General features: G+C 48.2%; 1 protein-coding gene across 3 annotated transcripts in view; it reads left to right on the plus strand.

Moving 5' to 3' along the window:
* The first annotated feature begins 17,485 nt into the window (after positions 1–17,485).
* The window catches only part of LOC141130438 (receptor-type tyrosine-protein phosphatase kappa-like), a 206,312-nt gene continuing 199,226 nt past the window's right edge, over positions 17,486–24,571 (plus strand). For all 3 annotated transcript variants that reach the window (XM_073618135.1, XM_073618137.1, XM_073618136.1), the window contains exon 1: positions 17,486–17,763. In XM_073618135.1, the coding sequence (XP_073474236.1) occupies positions 17,679–17,763 (85 nt within the window). In that variant the 5' untranslated portion in view covers positions 17,486–17,678. The remainder of the gene's footprint in view (positions 17,764–24,571) is intronic.

The raw sequence follows: 24,571 nt of genomic DNA on the forward strand, positions 1-24,571 counted from the left end.
GTAAACGAGGGAAGTTTGTTTGTTTTTTTTCAAACAAATTTCTTTTACTTAGAGGTAAAAAAGCATTTACAGAAAGCTCAATAGACAATTAAACAGTGAGAGAACATACAAAACCAATATACCATCAAATGGAAACTTTAAGCACTTTGGGTTGAAATTCCTTTGCATGAAGTTCCTAGACCCAAACAAGGGAAGTTTAACCACTTAAAGACTAAACCTTTTTCTGACACTTGACACATTATTTTTTGCTACAAAATTACTTAGAACCCCCAAACATTATATATATATATATATATATATATATATATATATATATATATATATATTTTTTTAGCAAAGACCCTAGGGAATAAAATGTCATTACTAGGATGGGGGGGCAAGGTCATGTCATTACTAGGATGGGGGGAGGGAACAAGGTCATGTCATTACTAGGATGGGGGGGAGACGAGGTCATGTCATTAATAGGATAGAGGTGGGGAGGGACAAAGCCATGTCATTACTAGGATGGGGGGGGCGAGGTCATGTCATTACTAGCATGGGGGTGAGGTCATGTCATTACTAGGATGGGGGGGTGAGGTCATGTCATTACTAGGATGGGGGTGAGGTCATGTCATTACTAGGATGGGGGGGTGAGGTCATGTCATTACTAGGATGGGGGTGAGGTCATGTCATTACTAGGATGGGGGGGCGAGGTCATGTCATTACTAGGATGGGGGGGCGAGGTCATGTCATTACTAGGATGGGGGGGATGAGGTGATGTCATAAGATAGAGGGGGGAGGGACAAGGCCATGTCATTACTAGGATGGGGGGGTGAGGTCATGTCATTACTAGGATGGGGGGGCGAGGTCATATCATTACTAGGATGGGGGGGATGAGGTGATGTCATAAGATAGAGGGGGGAGGGACAAGGCCATGTCATTACTAGGATGGGGGGGCGAGGTCATGTCATTACTAGGATGGGGGGGTGAGGTCATGTCATTACTAGGATGGGGGGGTGAGGTCATGTCATTACTAGGATGGGGGGCAAAGTCATGTCATTACTAGGATGGGGGCGAGGTCATGTCATTACTAGGATGGGGGGCGAAGTCATGTCATTACTAGGATGGGGGCGAGGTCATATCATTACTAGGATGGGGGTGAGGTCATGTCATTACTAGGATGGGAGGGCGAGGTCATGTCATTACTAGGATGGGGGGGCGAGGTCATGTCATTACTAGGATGGGGGGGCGAGGTCATGTCATTACTAGGATGGGGGGGATGAGGTGATGTCATAAGATAGAGGGGGAGGGACAAGGCCATGTCATTACTAGGATGGGGGGACGAGGTCATGTCATTACTAGGATGGGGGGTGAGGTCATGTCATTACTAGGATGGGGGGCGAAGTCATGTCATTACTAGGATGGGGGCGAGGTCATATCATTACTAGGATGGGGGGTGAGGTCATGTCATTACTAGGATGGGGGGCGAAGTCATGTCATTACTAGGATGGGGGCGAGGTCATATCATTACTAGGATGGGGGCGAAATCATGTCATTACTAGGATGGGGGTGAGGTCATATCATTACTAGGATGGGGGCGAAGTCATGTCATTACTAGGATGGGGGCGAAGTCATGTCATTACTAGGATGGGGGCGAAGTCATGTCATTACTAGGATGGGGGCGAAGTCATGTCATTACTAGGATGGGGGCAAAGTCATGTCATTACTAGGATGGGGGGCGAGGTCATATCATTACTAGGATGGGGGGGCAAGGTCATATCATTACTAGGATGGGGGGGCGAGGTCATGTCATTACTAGGATGGGGGGAGATGAGGTGATGTCATAAGATAGAGGGGGGAGGGACAAGGTCATGTCATTACTAGGATGGGGGGGTGAGGTCATGTCATTACTAGGATGGGGGGGTGAGGTCATGTCATTACTAGGATGGGGGGCGAAGTCATGTCATTACTAGGATGGGGGGCGAAGTCATGTCATTACTAGGATGGGGGGTGAGGTCATGTCATTACTAGGATGGGGGGTGAGGTCATGTCATTACTAGGATGGGGGGCGAGGTCATGTCATTACTAGGATGGGGGCGAGGTCATGTCATTACTAGGATGGGGGCGAAGTCATGTCATTACTAGGATGGGGGCGAAGTCATGTCATTACTAGGATGGGGGGGCGAGGTCATGTCATTACTAGGATGGGGGGTGAGGTCATGTCATTACTAGGATGGGGGTGAGGTCATGTCATTACTAGGATGGGGGGGGCGAGGTCATGTCATTACTAGGATGGGGGGGATGAGGTGATGTCATAAGATAGAGGGGGGAGGGACAAGGCCATGTCATTACTAGGATGGGGGGGTGAGGTCATGTCATTACTAGGATGGGGGGGCGAGGTCATGTCATTACTAGGATGGGGGGGATGAGGTGATGTCATAAGATAGAGGGGGGAGGGACAAGGCCATGTCATTACTAGGATGGGGGGGCGAGGCCATGTCATTACTAGGATGGGGGGGTGAGGTCATGTCATTACTAGGATGGGGGGCAAAGTCATGTCATTACTAGGATGGGGGCGAGGTCATGTCATTACTAGGATGGGGGGCGAAGTCATGTCATTACTAGGATGGGGGCGAGGTCATATCATTACTAGGATGGGGGCGAAGTCATGTCATTACTAGGATGGGGGCGAGGTCATATCATTACTAGGATGGGGGCGAAGTCATGTCATTACTAGGATGGGGGCGAGGTCATATCATTACTAGGATGGGGGTGAGGTCATGTCATTACTAGGATGGGGGTGAGGTCATGTCATTACTAGGATGGGAGGGCGAGGTCATGTCATTACTAGGATGGGGGGGGTGAGGTGATGTCATAAGATAGAGGGGGAGGGACAAGGTCATATCATTACTAGGATGGGGGCGAGGTCATGTCATTACTAGGATGGGGGGTGAGGTCATGTCATTACTAGGATGGGGGGCGAAGTCATGTCATTACTAGGATGGGGGCGAGGTCATATCATTACTAGGATGGGGGCGAAGTCATGTCATTACTAGAATGGGGGCGAAGTCATGTCATTACTAGGATGGGGGGCGAAGTCATATCATTACTAGGATGGGGGCGAGGTCATATCATTACTAGGATGGGGGCGAAATCATGTCATTACTAGGATGGGGGCGAGGTCATATCATTACTAGGATGGGGGCGAAGTCATGTCATTACTAGAATGGGGGCGAAGTCATGTCATTACTAGGATGGGGGGCGAAGTCATGTCATTACTAGGATGGGGGCGAGGTCATATCATTACTAGGATGGGGGCGAAGTCATGTCATTACTAGGATGGGGGCGAGGTCATATCATTACTAGGATGGGGGCGAAATCATGTCATTACTAGGATGGGGGCGAGGTCATATCATTACTAGGATGGGGGCGAAGTCATGTCATTACTAGGATGGGGGCGAAGTCATGTCATTACTAGGATGGGGGGCGAGGTCATATCATTACTAGGATGGGGGGCGAAGTCATATCATTACTAGGATGGGGGCGAAGTCATGTCATTACTAGGATGGGGGCGAAGTCATGTCATTACTAGGATGGGGGCGAAGTCATGTCATTACTAGGATGGGGGGCGAGGTCATATCATTACTAGGATGGGGGGCGAGGTCATATCATTACTAGGATGGGGGCGAAGTCATGTCATTACTAGGATGGGGGCGAAGTCATGTCATTACTAGGATGGGGGCGAAGTCATGTCATTACTAGGATGGGGGGCGAGGTCATATCATTACTAGGATGGGGGGCGAAGTCATGTCATTACTAGGATGGGGGCGAGGTCATATCATTACTAAGATGGGGGCGAAGTCATGTCATTACTAGAATGGGGGCGAAGTCATGTCATTACTAGGATGGGGGCGAAGTCATGTCATTACTAGGATGGGGGCGAAGTCATGTCATTACTAGGATGGGGGGCGAGGTCATATCATTACTAGGATGGGGGGGCGAGGTCATATCATTACTAGGATGGGGGGGCGAGGTCATGTCATTACTAGGATGGGGGGGGTGAGGTGATGTCATAAGATAGAGGGGGGAGGGACAAGGCCATGTCATTACTAGGATGGGGGGGTGAGGTCATGTCATTACTAGGATGGGGGGGCGAGGTCATGTCATTACTAGGATGGGGGGGATGAGGTGATGTCATAAGATAGAGGGGGGAGGGACAAGGCCATGTCATTACTAGGATGGGGGGGCGAGGCCATGTCATTACCAGGATGGGGGGGTGAGGTCATGTCATTACTAGGATGGGGGGCAAAGTCATGTCATTACTAGGATGGGGGCGAGGTCATGTCATTACTAGGATGGGGGGCGAAGTCATGTCATTACTAGGATGGGGGCGAGGTCATATCATTACTAGGATGGGGGCGAAGTCATGTCATTACTAGGATGGGGGCGAGGTCATATCATTACTAGGATGGGGGCGAAGTCATGTCATTACTAGGATGGGGGCGAGGTCATATCATTACTAGGATGGGGGCGAAGTCATGTCATTACTAGGATGGGGGCGAGGTCATATCATTACTAGGATGGGGGTGAGGTCATGTCATTACTAGGATGGGGGTGAGGTCATGTCATTACTAGGATGGGAGGGCGAGGTCATGTCATTACTAGGATGGGGGGGCGAGGTCATGTCATTACTAGGATGGGGGGGATGAGGTGATGTCATAAGATAGAGGGGGAGGGACAAGGCCATGTCATTACTAGGATGGGGGGGCGAGGTCATGTCATTACTAGGATGGGGGGGTGAGGTCATGTCATTACTAGGATGGGGGGCGAAGTCATGTCATTACTAGGATGGGGGCGAGGTCATATCATTACTAGGATGGGGGCGAAATCATGTCATTACTAGGATGGGGGCGAGGTCATATCATTACTAGGATGGGGGCGAAGTCATGTCATTACTAGAATGGGGGCGAAGTCATGTCATTACTAGGATGGGGGGCGAAGTCATGTCATTACTAGGATGGGGGCGAGGTCATATCATTACTAGGATGGGGGCGAAGTCATGTCATTACTAGGATGGGGGCGAGGTCATATCATTACTAGGATGGGGGCGAAATCATGTCATTACTAGGATGGGGGCGAGGTCATATCATTACTAGGATGGGGGCGAAGTCATGTCATTACTAGGATGGGGGCGAAGTCATGTCATTACTAGGATGGGGGGCGAGGTCATATCATTACTAGGATGGGGGGCGAAGTCATGTCATTACTAGGATGGGGGCGAGGTCATATCATTACTAGGATGGGGGCGAAGTCATGTCATTACTAGGATGGGGGCGAAGTCATGTCACTACTAGGATGGGGGCGAAGTCATGTCATTACTAGGATGGAGGGCGAGGTCATATCATTACTAGGATGGGGGGCGAAGTCATGTCATTACTAGGATGGGGGCGAGGTCATATCATTACTAAGATGGGGGCGAAGTCATGTCATTACTAGAATGGGGGCGAAGTCATGTCATTACTAGGATGGGGGCGAAGTCATGTCATTACTAGGATGGGGGCGAAGTCATGTCATTACTAGGATGGGGGGCGAGGTCATGTCATTACTAGGATGGGGGGTGAGGTCATATCATTACTAGGATGGGGGGGCGAGGTCATATCATTACTAGGATGGGGGGGCGAGGTCATGTCATTACTAGGATGGGGGGAGATGAGGTGATGTCATAAGATAGAGGGGGGAGGGACAAGGTCATGTCATTACTAGGATGGGGGGGTGAGGTCATGTCATTACTAGGATGGGGGGCGAGGTCATGTCATTACTAGGATGGGGGGCGAGGTCATATCATTACTAGGATGGGGGGCGAAGTCATGTCATTACTAGGATGGGGGGTGAGGTCATGTCATTACTAGGATGGGGGGTGAGGTCATGTCATTACTAGGATGGGGGGCGAGGTCATGTCATTACTAGAATGGGGGCGAGGTCATGTCATTACTAGGATGGGGGGCAAAGTCATGTCATTACTAGGATGGGGGCGAGGTCATGTCATTACTAGGATGGGGGGCGAAGTCATGTCATTACTAGGATGGGGGCGAGGTCATATCATTACTAGGATGGGGGCGAAGTCATGTCATTACTAGGATGGGGGCGAGGTCATATCATTACTAGGATGGGGGCGAAGTCATGTCATTACTAGGATGGGGGCGAGGTCATATCATTACTAGGATGGGGGCGAAGTCATGTCATTACTAGGATGGGGGCGAGGTCATATCATTACTAGGATGGGGGTGAGGTCATGTCATTACTAGGATGGGGGTGAGGTCATGTCATTACTAGGATGGGAGGGCGAGGTCATGTCATTACTAGGATGGGGGGGCGAGGTCATGTCATTACTAGGATGGGGGGGATGAGGTGATGTCATAAGATAGAGGGGGAGGGACAAGGCCATGTCATTACTAGGATGGGGGGGCGAGGTCATGTCATTACTAGGATGGGGGGGTGAGGTCATGTCATTACTAGGATGGGGGGCGAAGTCATGTCATTACTAGGATGGGGGCGAGGTCATATCATTACTAGGATAGGGGCGAAATCATGTCATTACTAGGATGGGGGCGAGGTCATATCATTACTAGGATGGGGGCGAAGTCATGTCATTACTAGAATGGGGGCGAAGTCATGTCATTACTAGGATGGGGGGCGAAGTCATGTCATTACTAGGATGGGGGCGAGGTCATGTCATTACTAGGATGGGGGGCGAGGTCATGTCATTACTAGGATGGGGGGTGAGGTCATGTCATTACTAGGATGGGGGGCGAGGTCATATCATTACTAGGATGGGGGGGCGAAGTCATGTCATTCCTACAATGGGGGGAAGGGGACAAAGTCATGTGTTTTCTAGAAAATATTTGGAATTACCCTCTCAATATGTACAAAAATCTCTGAAATAACTCTTTAGCCACTTGGAGTATCTTGGCGTGTAATGGGAGTATCTTGGCGCGCAGTGGAAGGGGCGGGTAGTAGTGGGGGGCACCAGGACAACTTTTGCATCAGGGCCCACAAACTTCAAACTATGCCTCTGCAGTCTGGATAATGGCTGCAAAGAGGCTGCGGGAGATTAGCAGCACTGAGATGTAACATAAAAGAGGAAAAAAAGGTCAATACAAGTACTTTGAATAAATGGCAACTAGTTATGATACACAGTGTCATTCAGTTGGAGTCTACGTCTACTTTAAAGTAGATGTAGACATTGAATTGCATCCACCTTTACTTCATTCTTTGTTACATCTCAGTGCTGCTGATCTCTTGCAGCCTTTTCCTGTCTACATGCTCTCCAGGGATGGCTGCATGGCATTTCCCGGGGTGGGTGACAACAGTCACGTATGCTTTGTGTAATGTTTGGTCGTCCTGCAGGCTTCATGGGAAGTTTGTGTGACAGGGTGACAACACAGGAGCACAATTGTGGAGACGGGGACAACGTGTCGTCACCCTATATCAGGAAGTGCTTGAACTTCATGGCAGGGTCACCAGGGATTATTTTAAAGAAAGCTGCATGTTACATCTATTTTCTTATTATTATTATTATTATTATTATTATTATTAATATTACACAAGATTTACATAGCGCCAACAGTTTGCGTAGCACTTTACAACGTTAAAATGAACTTTGCACCTCCCCCAAGGAAATCATTTGTATTATAGGCTCAATTCACATGAGTAAGTATCTTTATTTTTTTTTACCCATGTGACTGTAATTTATAAAATCTCATTGGGCTCAGCTGAAAATAACTGTCACTTTATTGAAAACAACTGTCCTTATCCAAGTGTGTTAGCTTTGTGAATTGAACCTAATATTCTTTACCTTAGGTAACCTTAGGTGCGATGTAGAATGCAGAAATATACTTACAAGCCCAGTGAATCCCATGGTATTCTTTTCTCATCCACGGTCTTCTGTTACAGGTCTCATGCTGTGCCACCACTGGGAGCCGGCGGTGCTGTGCCACCATTGGGAGCTGTTCATGCTGTGCCACCATTGGGAGCCAGCAGTGCTGTGCCACCATTGGGAGCCATTCATGCTGTGCCACCATTGGGAGCCGTTCATGCTGTGCCACCATTGGGAGCCGTTCATGCTGTGCCACCATTGGGAGCTGGCGGTGCTGTGCCACCATTGGGAGCCATTCATGCTGTGCCACCATTGGGAGCCGTTCATGCTGTGCCACCATTGGGAGCCGGCCATGCTGTGCCTCCACTGGGAGCCGGCCATGCTGTGCCACCACTGAGAGCAGGCCATACTGTGCCTCCACTAGGAGCCGGCCATACTGTGCCACCATTGGGAGCCGGCCATGCTGTGCCACCGCTGGGAGCCGGCCATGCTGTGCCACGGCTGGGAGCTGGCCATGCTGTGCCACCATTGGGTGCCAGCCATGCTATACCACCATTGGGAGCCGGCCATGCTGTGCCACCACTGGGAGTCGGCCATGCTGTGCCACCACTGGGAGCCGACCATGCTGTGCCACCATCTGGAGACGGCCATGCTGTGCCACCACTGGGAGCTGGCCATGCTGTGCCACCATTGGGAGCCGGGCCAAGCTGTGCCACCACTAGGAGCCAGTCATGCTGTGCCACCATTGGGAGCCAGCCATGTGGTGCCACTGCTGGGAGCCGGCCATACTGTGCCACCATTGGGAGCCAGCCATGCTGTGCCACCACTGGGAGCCGGGCCATGCTGTGCCACCACTGGGAGCCGGCCATGCTGTGGAGGCAGGTTCTCACAGCCATCATCCTGCTAATGTGTTAACAGATCTCATGCATGCACAAATGAAGATCTGGCAACATTATTTCTGTTTATTTGTTACCATGGCATCTGTGCAAGAAATCATGAGAGTTTATAGGGTCGGAAACCACAACCTCCTGAGATAGGTGATAGTGGTATCTCAAGAGGCAGTGGTAGGGAGATGTAGAAAATCACCCTCTCCTGGGCACGGAATGAGGAAGTGGGAGCGGCACTGCGAAACAATGCAAAAATATGGTAATTGTAACTTATCTTATAAAACACTGTCAGCTATTTAGTAAAGGAGAATGGAGAGGAGAGAGACGTGAAATTTTTATTTTTAGTTTTGCAGAATTCTTTCCACTGACCACCAATGTAAGGAGCATTCTTCCCACTGATCACCAATGTAAGGAGCATTCTTCCCACTGATCACCAATGTAAGGAGCATTCTTCCCACTGATCACCAATGTAAGGAACATTTTTCTCACTGATCACTAATGTAAGGAACATTCTTCCCACTGATCACCAATGTAAGGGACATTCTTCCCACAGATCACCAATGTAAGGAACATTCTTCTCACTGATCACCAATGTAAGGGACATTCTTCTCACTGATCACCAATGTAAGGAACATTCTTCTCACTGATCACCAATGTAAGGAACATTCTTCTCACTGATCACCAATGTAAGGAACATTCTTCTCACTGATCACCAATGTAAGGAACATTCTTCTCACTGATCACCAATGTAAGGAACATTCTTCTCACTGATCACCAATGTAAGGAACATTCTTCTCACTGATCACCAATGTAAGAAACATTCTTCCCACTGATCACCAATGTAAGGAACATTTTTCTCACTGATCACTAATGTAAGGAACATTCTTCCCACAGATCACCAATGTAAGGAACATTCTTCTCACTGATCACCAATGTAAGGGACATTCTTCCCACAGATCACCAATGTAAGGAACATTCTTCCCACTGATCACCAATGTAAGGAACATTCTTCTCACTGATCACCAATGTAAGGGACATTCTTCTTACTGATCACCAATGTAAGGAACATTCTTCTCACTGATCACCAATGTAAGGAACATTCTTCTCACTGATCACCAATGTAAGGAACATTCTTCTCACTGATCACCAATGTAAGGGACATTCTTCCCACAGATCACCAATGTAAGGAACATTCTTCCCACTAATCACCAATGTAAGGAACATTCTTCCCACTGATTGCTAGGGATGAGCCGAACCCCCCCCCCGGTTCGGTTCATACCAAGACCTGCGAACGGACTGAAAATTCGCACGAACGTTAGAACCCCATTGACATCTATGGGACTCAAACGTTCGAAATCAAAAGTGCTAATTTTAAAGGCTAATTTTCATGGTATTGTCCTAAAAAGGGTTTGGGGACCCGGGTCCTGCCCCAGGGGACATGTATCAATGCAAAAAAAACTTTTAAAAACGTCCGTTTTTTCGGGAGCAGTGATTTTAATGATGCTTAAAGTAAAAAAAAAAAAAAGTGAAATATTCCTTTAAATATCGTACCTGGGGGGTGTCTATAGTATGCCTGTAAAGTGGCGCGTGTTTCCCGTGCTTAGAACAGTCCCTGCACAAAATGACATTTTTAAAGGAAAAAAGTCATTTAAAACTGCTTGCGGCTTTAATGTAATGTCGGGTTCTGGCAATATGGATGAAAATCAGTGAGACAAACGGCATGGGTACCCCCCAGTCCATTACCAGGCCCTTTGGGTCCTGTATGGATATTAAGGGGAACCCGGCACCCAAATTAAAAAAAGGAAAGACGTGGGGCCCCAAGGCCCTATATACTCTGAACAGCAGTATACAGGCGGTGCAAACAAGACAGGGACTGTAGGTTTATTGTTAAGTAGAATCTGTTTGTAATTTTGAACTGGTACATTTTTAAAGTGTAGCTCCAGCCAAAAAATCTGTTTTTAAGCTTTTTGGAAAACATAGGGAACGGTTACCACCCCTGTGACATTTGTTTTGCTGTCTGTGCTCCTCTTCAGAAGATTTCACCTCACTTTTTGTCCCAATGACAAATGTTTTTTGAAAATTTGGGGTTTTTAGTGAAGCAAGGATTGGTGATAAAGCATCAGTGGAAAGGAGAAAAGTTTTTCCCATATTAACTCTTACAGGAGAGAACTTCCCTTCCTATGGGGTAGATTTCATCTCACTTCCTGTTGTCTCCTTCCGTTTGCAAGTAGGAGTCGTTTGTAAGTTGGATGTTTGAAAGTAGGGGCCTTCCCTATATCCTCAGCAGAAATTTGGGCCTTAGGCGTTGTGGCCTCAACACTGTAAGCCCTCACAGGGCCCTGCTGTGAAATATTAGATCAAGAATTGTAATTACATGCCCCTGTTGAACAGGGCCAGAAAAATTGGGCCTTTGGTGGTGGTGGTGCTGCTGGTGGCACAACACTGTAAGTCCTCACAGTTACTCTTGGTGGACGCTGGAACGGGCCCTGCTGTGAAATATTAGATCAAGAATTGTAATTACATGCCCCTGTTGAACAGGGGCTGAAAAATTGGGCCTTTGGTGGTGGTGCTGGTGACACAACACTGTAAGTCCTCACAGTTAATCTTGGTGGGCACAGAAACGGGCCCTGCTGTGAAATATTCAATCAAGAATTGTAATTACATGCCCCTGTTAAACAGGGCCAGAAAAAATTGGGCCTTTGGTGGTGGTGGTGGTGCTGGTGGCACAGCACAGGGGCTGAAAAATTGGGCCTTAGGCACTGGTGCTGGTGCCACAACACTGCAACCCCTCACAGATACTCTAGTTGAAATGCAGGAATGAGCACTGCTGCAAAGTATTGCATCAAAAATTGTAATTACATGCCCCTGTTGAACAGGGGCTGAAAAATTGGGCCTTTGGTGGTGGTGCTGGTGGCACAACACTGTAAGTCCTCACAATTAATCTTGGTGGGCGCAGAAACGGGCCCTGCTGTGAAATATTAGATCAAGAATTGTAATTACATGCCCCTGTTGAACAGGGGCTGAAAAATTGGGCCTTAGGCACTGGTGCTGGTGCCACAATACTGCAACCCCTCACAGATACTCTAGTTGGAACGCAGGAACGAGCCCTGCTGCAAAAGTATTGCATCAAAAATTGTAATTACACGCCCCTGTTAAACAGGGGCTGAAAAATTGGGCATTAGGCACTGGTGCTGGTGCCACAACACTGCAACCCCTCACAGATACTCTAGTTGGAACGCAGGAACAAGCCCTGCTGCAAAGTATTGCATCAAAAATTGTAATTACATGCCCCTATTAAACAGGGGCTGAAAAATTGGGCCTTAGGCACTGGTGGCGGCGCCCAGAACCAAAATGTTCTTACAACATGATCATTGATCAGCATGATCATTGAGGAGGAAGAGGATAATTACTCAGGATAGTCACTCAGCATCAGCATAGGCAGTCTTTGAAGGGATCTGAGATTTCAAAAAAAATGATTCGGTTACATCAGCATCAGGTACTTGGTAGCTGGTGGTGATCCAAGACTGATTCATTTTTATGAAGGTCAGTCGATCGACCAAGTCAGTGGACAGATGCACCCTGTGATCGGTTACAAAGCCTCCAGCAGCACTGAATGTGCGTTCGGAAAGAACCCTGGATGCAGGACAGGCCAGTAGCTCAATTGCATTCTGTGCAAGCTCTGGCCAGTGATCCATCCTCAAGACCCAGTAACCCAGAGGATTTTCGGTGGGAAAGGTGTCCAAGTCAGATCTTGCCCCTAGGTATTCCTGTACCATGTAAAACAGACGCTGCCGATGGTTGCTGGAACCGATCATACCTTGGGGCTGCGGACTAAAAACTTGTCTGAACGCATTGGTCAGACGGACACTTCCTTCTCCACTCCTTCTTTGACTGACCGAAGCCTCAGCAACACGTTGTCCAGAAACAGGAGTTTGTAACCTCCCAGTCTCTGGGAACGCGTTGCACAGACCTTTCTGCAAGGCCTCCCGAAGATGTTTCATCCTCTGTTCCCTCTGCGACGGCAAGATAAGGTCTGCAACCTTACCCTTGTAAAGTGGATCAAGGAGGGTTGCCAGCCAGTATTGGTCCTTCTCCTTGATACCATGAATACGAGGATCCTTCCGCAGGCTTTGCAGGATCAGGGAGGCCATGCGGCGTAGGTTTGCTGAGGCATTCGGTCCAGTCGTCTGGGTCACTAAGGACGACATGGTCCGCAGCCACCTCCTCCCAGCCACGTACCAGTCCATGTGTTTCTTGGGACTGATCCCTTAAAGACTGCTGCTGATGCTGAGTGCCAGGCTCCACCTCCATACTGACACAATCCTCCTCCTTCTCCTCCTCCTCTTCCTGTGTGATTGGCGGGCACGCAGGAACACTGTCTGGATAAAGGGGGCCTTGAGAGCTAAGGAAGTCCTCCTCTTCCTGCCTCTGTTCTGCCTCAAGTGTCCTGTCCATTATTCCACGCAGCGTGTGCTCCAACAGGTGGACAAGGGGGACTGTGTCACTAATGCATGCACTGTGACTGCTCACCATCCTCGTGGCCTCCTCAAATGGTGACAGGACAGTGCATGCATCCCTGATCTTGGCCCACTGGCGTGGGGGAAAAAAAACAAGCTCCCCTGACCCTGTCCTGGTGCCATAGTCGCACAGGTACTCATTGATGGCCCTCTGCTGCGTGTGCAGCCGCTGTAGCATGGCCAACGTTGAGTTCCACCTGGTGGGCATGTCACAGATTAGGCGGTTCTTGGGCAGGTTAAATTCCTTTTGGAGGTCTGCCAGCCGAGCACTGGCATTATATGACCGGCGGAAATGCACACAGACTTTCCTGGCCTGCCTCAGGATATCCTGTAAGCCCGGGTACCTGCCCAAGAACCGCTGCACCACCAAGTTAAGGATGTGAGCCAAATAGGGCACATGGAAGAAAGCCAAAAGAGGGTATGTGCCCCAAGGGGGATATTATGGGCAGTACAACACCAGGAAATAATTATATGGTGCAAGAATAGAATACAGTAGTATTGTTTAAAAAGCTGAGAGGAGCCTGCTTTCCCTGCAGTGTGTGTCATTACAGCGAACCACCAAAGATACATGCCAAGTCCATCCACCAGTGGTGGCTCTTGTGAGCCCTGGCCTGCCGTCTTTTTTGGGGTCAACGCCAAAGACAAACTCTGCATAGTACCCAAAATCTCTCTCCTTACTTTTCCAAAAACAATTACTGTTTGCATCAGTGACTAGAAAACCTAATTAACCCCTTGGACCCAAGGCTGTGGGAGCCCATCTCTCAATACGTCTATGTACAATGTTTACAATGAAGAGACAAATGTTTTAAACACATCGAAACTGCTTCTTTGAAACTCCTGAGGAAGGAAACATACACTATAGAAAGAACTGAGTCTTTCTATGTTATTCCGAAACATGTAGAGTGTCCTGTGCTGTTTTATTTTCACTCCAGTGAGCTGACCCTTGGGTCTACTGGGATGATCTATTACAACACTATAGCAGTTAGAGCCCTTGCACACTGGGGCGGTTTGCAGGCGCTATTGCGCTAATAATAGTGCCTGCAAACCGCCCCGAAAGTGCCGCTGCTTTCATTCCAGTGTGAAAGCCCCGAGGGCTTGCACACTGGAGCAATGCGCTGGCAGGACGGTAAAAAAAGTCCTGCCAGCAGCATCTTCGGAGCGGTGAAGGAGCGGTGTGTATACACACCGGGGGCAGAGTCTACCAACTGAAAAGGCAGCAGTTGAAGTGCTAGCAATTTTGCCAAGCTAGCATTCAACCGCTGGGCATGTGGATGGCTGGGAGCGAACTTCTTTCGGCGGTGCAGCAGCTGGGGCAGGGAAATTTGCCTGGTACAATCTGACGTTGGTGTACTAAAAGCAGATTGCCCACAAGTACTTGGCTGTGACACACCTAATTCTACATCTTCATTCCTCTCAGTGCAGGTCTCAGAGAGGACTGAAGGTATAGTGGGGTTGGAGATCTCAGCTGATGAGGAGCAAGGAGAGGTCCTCTTTGTTCTTTGGTGTGAGTCTTTTAGATACGCTTGCCAACGAACTGCATGGTAGGTCAACATATGTCTGGTCAAGCATGTGGTGCCCAAGCGGGAGATGTTTTGGCCACGCGAGATACGCTTGAGACATATGTTGCAAATAGCAGCGGTGCGATCTGATCCACTCGTCTCAAAAAAGGCCCACACCAAAGAACTTTTGGAATAATGCGCGGAGCTTTGGGGTGTGATGCAGTCAGTGTGCTGCCCTTAGGCTGGCCCCTGAAGGGCATCCTGCCTCTTTGGTGATGTGCCTCCTCCTCCTCTCTCCTATCAGGCACCCACGTTGAGTCAGTGACCTCATCATCCCCTCCCTCCTCATCACTGGAGCAAACCTGGCAGTATGCTGCAGCAGGGGGAGCATGACTGCCAGATTGCTGTCCTTCTTGGGCACCCCCTCTGTCCGTGCTCACGTTACTACCTTCATCTAGCTCAGTATCATCATCAGAGCCTTCTAAACGCTGGGCATCCTCCTGGAGCATGCACCCAACACTGTGGTCACACAGTTCGAGGGACTCCTCAGGAGGACATGGTGGGGCTAGGGAAGGAGTCACTGATGCCATTGAGCCGAGGGAAGAGGCCGCGTTGGCAGCTGCTTTGCCAGACAAAGTACCCTGAGCATGGGTGAGAGAGGATGAGGAGGATGAGGACGGCTTGGTCATCCACTCGACCAAGTCTTCTGCATGTTGCGGCTCAACACGGCCAGCTGCCAAAAAAAAGGCCAAGCGTGTCCCATGGCCACGTGCTGATGAGGATCCACCGTCTCCACGACCAGCACTGTTGCCTCTAGACACAGAGCCTGCTTGCCCTCTTTTATTGGCTTGTGACTGTCTGCCTCTCCTTGTTGGCCTTCCAGACATACTAATGGCCTGTAGCTGCACTAAGCTGGGATATATATATATATGATACTGCAGCTAGCAAAATCAACTGCCTGCCTGTAGTATGAGAACACCACCAACCTTCTACAGGTAGCTTTAGCTGAACACTGTGCAGAGCTCGCAAAAAACTAACTTGTAGCTTATTTAGCTGCCTGCGGTAGTGATACGATCAGGAAAACACCACCAACCTTCTACAGGTAGCTTTAGCTGAACACTGTGCAGAGCTCGCAAAAAACTAACTTGTAGTTTTAGCTGAACACTGTGAGGAGGATGCACTACACTAACTTGTAGCTTATTTAGCTGCCTGCGGAAGTGATAGGATCAGGAAAACACCACCAACCTTCTACAGGTAGCTTTAGGTGAACACTGTGCAGAGCTCGCAAAAAACTAACTTGTAGCTTATTTAGCTGCCTGCAGTAGTGATAGGATCAGGAAAACACCACCAACCATCTACAGGTAGCTTTAGCTGAACACTGTGCAGCTGCCTGCACAGTGTTCGCACTACACTAACTTGTAGTTTTAGCTGAACACTGTGAGGAGGACGCACTACACTAACTTGTAGTTTTAGCTGAACACTGTGAGGAGGACGCACTACACTAACTTGTAGCTTTAGCTGAACACTGTGCAGAGGTCGCACTACACTAACTTGTAGTTTTAGCTGAACACTGAGAGGAGGACGCACTACACTAACTTGTAGCTTTAGCTGAACACTGTGCAGAGGTCGCACTACACTAACTTGTAGTTTTAGCTGAACACTGTGAGGAGGACGCACTACACTAACTTGTAGCTTTAGCTGAACACTGTGCAGAGGTTGCACTACACTAACTTGTAGTTTTAGCTGAACACTGTGAGGAGGACGCACTACACTAACTTGTAGCTTTAGCTGAACACTGTGCAGAGGTCGCACTACACTAACTTGTAGTTTTAGCTGAACACTGTGAGGAGGACGCACTACACTAACTGTAAATAGTCTAGCTGCCTGACTGTGGTACTAATAGGATCAAAAGAACACCAGCAATTTTCTTCAGGTAGCTGTAAATACTGTAACAAGACAAGCCTGCCTGTCAGTAGCAAGATAACAGGAACTGATCTAGCTAAACTGAATACGGTGTATATATAAAAAAACTACACAGGGTCGCCATGCAGGAGGCCTTATATAGTGTGGGGCGTGTACTAAATTCCCTGAGCCATAATTGGCCAAAGCCTACCTGGCTTATGGTTCTCTGTTCAGACGGCGCTGTGATTGGCCAAGCATGCGGGTCATAGTGCATGCTTGGCCAATCATCAGCCAGCAATGCACTGCGATGCCGCAGTGAATTATGGGCCGTGACGCGCCACCCGAATTTGGCGCGAATGGCCCATATCGTTCGCAATTCGGCGAACGGGCGAACAGATGATGTTCGAGTCGAACATGGGTTCGACTCGAACACGAAGCTCATCCCTACTGATCACCAATGTAAGGAACATTCTTCCCACTGATCACCAATGTAAGGGACATTCTTACCATTGCCCACTACACTAATGTATCATGAGCTACAGCTATAGTAATTATTAGCTGGGGTTCCCTGAGACCCAAAAGTCATTTTAAGGGTTTCTCCATCTTAAAAAAGGTTGAGAAAGGCAGCAGGCTGGTATATGCTGTTGTATTTGTGCATGTGTTTATACTGTATTGGCCTGGCTACATCATGCCCCTACTTCAACTCATTGTATCTGTTTTTACCAGTTCTGTAGAACTGTTATCTTCAATAAAGATAAATCAAAAAGGAAATGCAATTGAGACACCCTGTTCTAGAGGCACCACGTCAGTCTTAGAAGCTTAGTAAAATGTAGTTGACTCGGAAACTTGAGCAGATCCGTGCAGATACCACAAAAGAGGAAGAATCATTGTTTCATATGCACAGTAAGCTGAGTGTCGGAGAGCCATGTCCTCTGTAGGTGTTTGATGTAGAGAAGGGACACAAAAGTGGTCGTACTGAACACTGCACACATTTCCTGTAGCTGGTGGTCCGGCTGCCATGCTTGGACGGTGGACTTATCTGGTGATCGCTGTCTGTCAGGTCTATGGACTGGAGGCCAATGAGAGCTCTACTGCTGCAACAGGTACGATGAAATACCTATTATTTCAGCCTTTTATACATTGAAAAAGACATAGAAATAGATGCAGGGCCTTTAAATAATGCAAAGAGGCATTTTCACGGGGCTCACCATAATATGGGGGATATGATCTAATTTTTCTCATGTCAGCAGGCAGATGATCAAGGAAATGAGCAGCCTGTGGCAGGCTGTTGGGGGGGGGGGGTGCCAGGCTCTTGCTGCCACCTGCTTTCCCTTGGTGTGCTGGAAAATGATGCAGGGCAGGACTGTGTTCCACCGATCACTGTCTACAACATGGAACAACAGGCCACTGCTGTATTCTGGGAGGAGAAATTGGCAGAGGATAGACTTGTCCTTTGCAGTGGGCTTCAGGTGACCATCTTGGAGAAACCGGTGACTAGTATTTTATTACGAGGGGTCTTCAAAAAGTTTCCGCATTTTTTTATATTTAATAGAGTTAATGAAAGTGCAGAGATTTTTTGAAGAACCCTCGTATATATAATATTATTCTTGTTGGATTTTCACAGAGTTCCGCCAGCTCTTTTTGGACTTATTTGCAGTTTGAGTGTAATGTACCTAGTCGAGGCCGAGTCGACAAGAGGGCTGCCCGTACACCTCTTGTCCTGTTTCCCCTGGGGAAGATGACAGGGTATTACAGGGCATGGAGTGGCACAGGTGCCTGTAGGAGATCTGGTTCAAAATACCTTTGTAACAGATCCTAAGTTGAAGCAGGCCAGCTGGCAGCAGGCAGATACTGGATTTTTAGATGTGTAGTCAGGTGGGCTGAGGTAAACTACAATCGGGCATTAGGAGTACAGAGTGAGGAACCAGGAGCAGAGTTAGAGCCAGGCCAAGGTCAGCGTCAGGCGCAATGGCGGCTGGTGTTTTTTTTCTTTTGGCTTTTGGGGGGGGCGACAAACATCCCCCCGGTCTCGTGGACATTCCTTTGAACATGAACACTCCTTTGAGCACGGGCATTCCTTTGAAGATGAGCACTCCTTTGAGCACGGGCATTCCTTTGAACATGAGCACTACTTTGACCATGGGCATTCCTTTGAACATGAGCACTCCTTTGAGCACAGACATTCCTTTGAACTTGAGCATTCCTTTGAACATGAGCATTCCTTTGAGCATGGGCATTCTTTTGAGCACAGGCATTTCTTTGAACACACGCATTCCTTTGAGCACAGGCTTTCCTGACATTAGGGCATGGAATGAGCCCTTGATCAGCTTTGGCACCCAGCTTTGATGGCCCACTGATAACAAACAAATGTACACCTCTCATACGTCCTTATCGGTTTTAATTAATCTCCTCTAGGGAGATCATTGTCTCCGATACAGGTAGTTAAGGTGTTTGTAAACCCACAAAAAAAGAAAAAAAGCCTGCAAGAAAAAGGCACAATGATCTAGTATGCATAACATACTAGCTCATTATGAAATACTCACCTTAGATCGAAGACCCCATAGTGGTCCCCGTAAACAGCTCCGGCCGGCAAAACGTTGCTCCCGGAGTTACTTCCGGGTATCGCGGGCTCCGGTGCTGTGATTGGCCAGAGCCGTGATGACGTCATTCTCGCGCATGCGCGTGGGAGCCGTTGGTAACGGCACACTAGCTGAAGCAACGGCACGAACCCGCCATTGCTTTAGTGCGCATGTGCCGATGACGTTGGTACATGCAGATACAGGGGATGTTTCCTAAACCGTGCGGGTTTAGGAGATATCCTGGGTAGCTACAGGTAAGCCTTATTATAGGCTAACCTGTAGTAAAAAGGGATCTGTAAGGGTTTACAACCACTTTAAGAGAAACTAAAAATGTTAGAGTTTGTGCTGGAAGAAGTGGGAGGAAATCTTCGAATGGGGGCCACTATTCCAGTGACAACCATCTAATAGGGGACACAATCACTGATACTATAATTCAGTCGATTATTTGATGCAAATATTCTGATCAGATTAAACAAAAATCATAAACCAAAATATCAATTGGTTTAATGAGCTCTTAATTTTCTTTTTCATGCCACTCCTTTCTGCTCAAGCGAACAATTTATGTGTGTAATGTTCAGAATTTCGGCCCGCAAAAGACAGATGAGAGTTTTTCATTGGAAAATGCGACCGTGTGTACGCTCCATCGGTCTTTTGCTGGCGGGATTCCAGCCAGCAAAAGATTGAGAGCATGCTCTCAATTTTTCGGTTGGGAAAAGTTCCTATCCGAAAATGCGATCGTCTGTGGCAATTCCGACGCGCAAAATCCCTACACATGCTCGGAAACAATTCGACGCATGCTCGGAATCATTTAACTTCATTTTCTCGGCTCGTCGTAGTGTGGTATGTCACCGCGTTCTTGGCAGTCGTAATTTCATTGAACTTTTGCGTGACCGTGTGTATGCAAGGCAAACTTGAGCGGAATCCTGTCGGAAAAGCCGTCATATCTTTTTCCGACAAGAAAACGGATCGTGTGTACGCGGCATTAGTCAGAGAATTGATTGAATAAATTATCCTTTTGAAATACATAGTTTCTAATAGATCTAATTTCCCATCAATATTTTTAGTTGATCGCAAAATGCGGAACAACACCATGTTTGTTGCGTTCTTGGATAAATTATTTGGTAAGGAATCACTGGTTTGCAATTACTTTATTATAGATTAATAACAAATCACCGTACGGAGAGAAATCTACCTGCTTTGGAGAGATTTCCTCTTACTTCTTGTTGTGTCTTCAAGGGAAATCTCCTTGATTGGACATAGACAGTAAAACATTAAAAAAAAAAAGCACAAAAAAGTCTTAAGGTGATTCTAAAGGAATCTAAAGGAATCAAAACATGATACACACTGAACCGAAAATATAATAATACAATTTCAAAATCCGGTATATCAATTATTAATCCAAAAAAGAATAGCAAACGATTTTTAAAATTGAGTTCCTTCTTTCCCCAATGACCCCAAACATTTCTCATATAGGAACACACCTATTATAAACAATGGCCCCCATGGGCATTCAATGCTGTATATGGTTTGTCAAGCCACTTTTCCCACACTTTATCATACTTACTAGGACATTCCCTATTCATATAAGTATCCCTATACAATGAAAGATTATTTTTTATCAATTCTTTCCCTATATGAGAGCATAGGGGACCGAGATTTCTTCCAATGCAGCGCAGTAGCTTTTCTTGCATAAAATAATGTTATATTACCGAACACTCACTCGGACACTGTGGGAAGAATAGTCTCTACCAGGCCCAATAAACAGACAGACATTGAAACCGGTAGAGGGACAGAAGTCATAGAGTTCAATAAATCCACCATTTCCACCCAAAAGTTAACTATATATGGACAAGTCCGAAAAAATACGTGTAAAATTCCCCTGATTCCCCTGATTCCCCTGAAAAGCTAGGGGGTGGCTTTTGGGGCTATAGCCCCGAATCTGGGGCCCATAGCCCCGAGTCTCTGCAGGGGTCCCCAAGGGGAGGGGAGGCTCTCTGGGGATCCTGATGCAGGGGGAAGGCTCTCTGGGGACCCTGATTTAAAGGCGAGGCTCTCTGGGGATCCTGATTTAAGGGCGAGGCTCTCTGGGGACCCTGATTTAAGGGCGAGGCTCTCTGGGGACCCTGATTTAAGGGGGAGGCTCTCTGGGAACCCTGATGCAAGGGGGAGGCTCTCTGGGGATCCCAATGTAAGGGGGCTCTTTGGGGACCCTGGTGTAAGGGGGGCTCTCTGGGGATATATACACAAACACGTATATTATATACATGTGTATGCCCGCCCAAGCGTATGACTTTCTTTACTACGTTGCTATGGGGGGCTCTAGCCCCAGATCTTTTGTAAACCTAGCAACGCCCCTGGCCAACACTCCGAAGAACACAAAGGATTTATCTTTTTAAGTCTATGTGGCGTAATATATGCTCTATGTACCAATTTATATTGAATCATACGATCTCTTAAGAATATCAAGGATCGCAGAGGGAAATCCCACACCACCCTCCAATCCTTCATATCTAGATCTGGTATATCTCGCACCCACTTAGCTCTGAGAGCCTCTAATGGCAGGATAGAGATTGATGTGCACAGCTGCTTTAAATCAATATCAATGACATGGTATTCATAAGAGATATTTTATCTTAGGGAAGTTCCCAAAACATGGCCTGTTGAGGGTACTTGAGGACTGAGGTTGAGAACCACTGGTTTACAGGATGAGGTGGTCTTACCCTTCGGTTAGGTGCAGCGTTGTGTGGTGGGCAGTGAACACACAGAGTCCATGGTTGGCAGTAACAATATATTGTAGAGAAGTTCAGCAAGTACAACAGGCTCAGCAGGGAGTACACCCGACTGGAGCCACTTACTACAGATACAGCGGTGGACCAGAGATATGCGGAATGGAAGATTTCTACAGCACATGCCATAAAGAGCAGAGTGTGGCCTGGCTGGACCACACCCAAAAAAGAAGGATTCCTGGGACTTAGACGTAGTTCCTGCACTGTCCCTACTCCTCCGGAACCTTACCCTATCTCTAAGTAATGTCCCTGTCAGACGGGGATCCTTTCCCCACGCTAGCCACTTGCACAAAGCATGCCAAACCTGGGAGCTGGAGTCTTAAATAGATTCTACCTGACCCAAGATGGCCACCGGAGTCACATAGGGCACCAACATCCAATCGCATAGCCCTATCCCTGTGACAAAGGAAATCATAGTTCCTGTCAACTTCCACCCCCATCTTAACCCCTTAATGCTGACCTCACACAAATATGCGGCCCACTAAACTGAGCTTTTTTTCCATGGGGCCGCATACATGCATATCTCCCTTTGTACTGGGAGTGCCCCACACCTCGCACTCCAAGCACAGAGACCAGGGTCTCACTAAGAGTCCCAGGCCCCGTAATAACAATCGGGACCCAAAACAGATTCCGGGTAACCTGAGAACTGTGATAGCCTCCGATTGGCTACCACAGTGAGCCGTCATTGTGACGTTCGCCCCCATTTTGGAGAGAGATACATGGTATCTCTCTCTCTTTCCTTACAGAAAGAAAAAAAGTGTGTGTAAAAATAATAATAATTATAATGAAAAAATTAAATACAAAAGAATACCTAGATCAAGGTTTGACTTAGATCAGATAGTGTTTAGGTAAAGGCCAGGGACAAAGTTCAGGGTCAGTATTTCTTCGGACAGGATATTTTTTTTTTTTAATTAGTATTAGTGTCAGTGTGTTTTAGTTAGGATAATAAAAAGAGAGAGAGAGGAAGAGGGTGAGAGAGAGAGAGAGAGAGAGAGAGGGGGGGGGAGAGAGAGAGAGGGGGGAGAGGGAGAGAGAGAGGGAGAGAGAGAGGGGTGAGAGGGAGAGGGAGAGAGAGAGAGAGAGAGAGTGTGAGAGGGAGAGGGAGAGGGAGAGGGTGAGAGAGAGAGAGAGAAAGAGAGAGGGTGAGAGAGGGGGGGAGAGGGTGAGAGAGAGAGGGTGAGAGGGAGAGAGAGAGAGAGAGAGAGAGAGAGGGGGGGGGGAGAGAGAGAGAGAGAGAGAGAGAGAGGGTGAGAGGGAGAGGGTGAGAGAGAGAAAGAGAGAGGGTGTGAGAGGGAGAGAGAGAGAGAGAGGGTGAGAGAGAGAGGGTGGGAGGGAGAGGGTGAGAGGGAGGGAGAGAGAGAGAGAGAGAGAGAGGGGGGGGAGGGAGAGAGAGAGAGAGAGAGAGAGTGGGTGAGAGGGAGAGAGAGAGGGGGGGAGAGAGAGAGAGGGGGGGAGGAGGGAGAGGAGAGAGAGAGAGAGGGTGAGAGAGAGAGAGGGGGGAGAGGGAGAGGGGGGAGAGAGAGAGAGAGAGAGAGAGAGAGAGGGGGGGGGGAGAGGGGGGGAGAGGGAGAGAGAGAGAGAGAGAGAGAGAGAGAGAGAGAGAGAGCAGGGAAGGGAAGAGAGAGGGAGAGAGAGAGAGAGAGAGAGAGAAGGGAAGAGAGAGGGTGAGAGAGAGAGAGAGAGAGAGAGGAGAGAGAGAGAAGGGAAGAGAGAGGGTGAGAGAGAGAGAGAGACAGAGAGACAGAGAGAGAGAGAGAGAAGGGAAAAGAGAGAGGGTGAGAGAGAGAGAGAGAGAGAGAGAGAGAGAGAGGGGAGGAAGGGAGGAAAGAGGTGGGGGACCTTGCTATGTGGGGTCTCTGGTGGCTATGTGGGGTCTGGCAGCTGTGTGGGTTTCTTGAGAGAGGGGGGGTTAAGAGAGAGAGTGGCGGGTGAGTGAGAGAGAGAGAGAGAGAGGGGGGGAGAGGAGAGAAAGGGAGGGGTGAGAGTGGGGAGGTCAGAAAGAGGAGGGGGTAAGTATCCCCCGCATACTAGATCAGGAGACTCTCCCCACCCCCCACCCCCCCCAAAAAAAAAACTACACTGGCTTGGAGACTTCTTTCCACTTAAAGCAGTTTGAAATCTCTGGGCTCCAGACCCTGACCTTGGAATTACAAACCCTGAAGAAAGATTTAAAACCACCTCTCTCAAAACTGACATTCTGGAGAACCTCAAACTGTGTTCTTGAGAATACCGTAGGCAGGTGCAGTCCACTTTCTCCACTGCAGGTAGCGCTCTCTGCGGCGGCACGGCAGTTGGAGAGGAAGTTAAAAGGAACATAGTCCTGAGTCACTGGGGAAAAATCCAATTAAATGCTGCTGCCCCATGTGACCGGCAGCCATCTTGGGTCAGGCAGAGCCTATTTAAGGCCCTGGCTCCCAGGTTTGGCTCCCATTTGCGAGTTAGTAGAGTAGAGACAGGTATCCCGCTTGTTACGGACAGCATTAGCAACAGGGAAAGGTTCCTTATGAGGACAACACTGAAGAAATGACACTTTTCTACAATGTAAA

This window comes from Aquarana catesbeiana, linkage group LG01 (assembly GCF_042186555.1).
Source record: "Aquarana catesbeiana isolate 2022-GZ linkage group LG01, ASM4218655v1, whole genome shotgun sequence".
NCBI classification, from domain to species: Eukaryota; Metazoa; Chordata; class Amphibia; order Anura; family Ranidae; genus Aquarana; species Aquarana catesbeiana.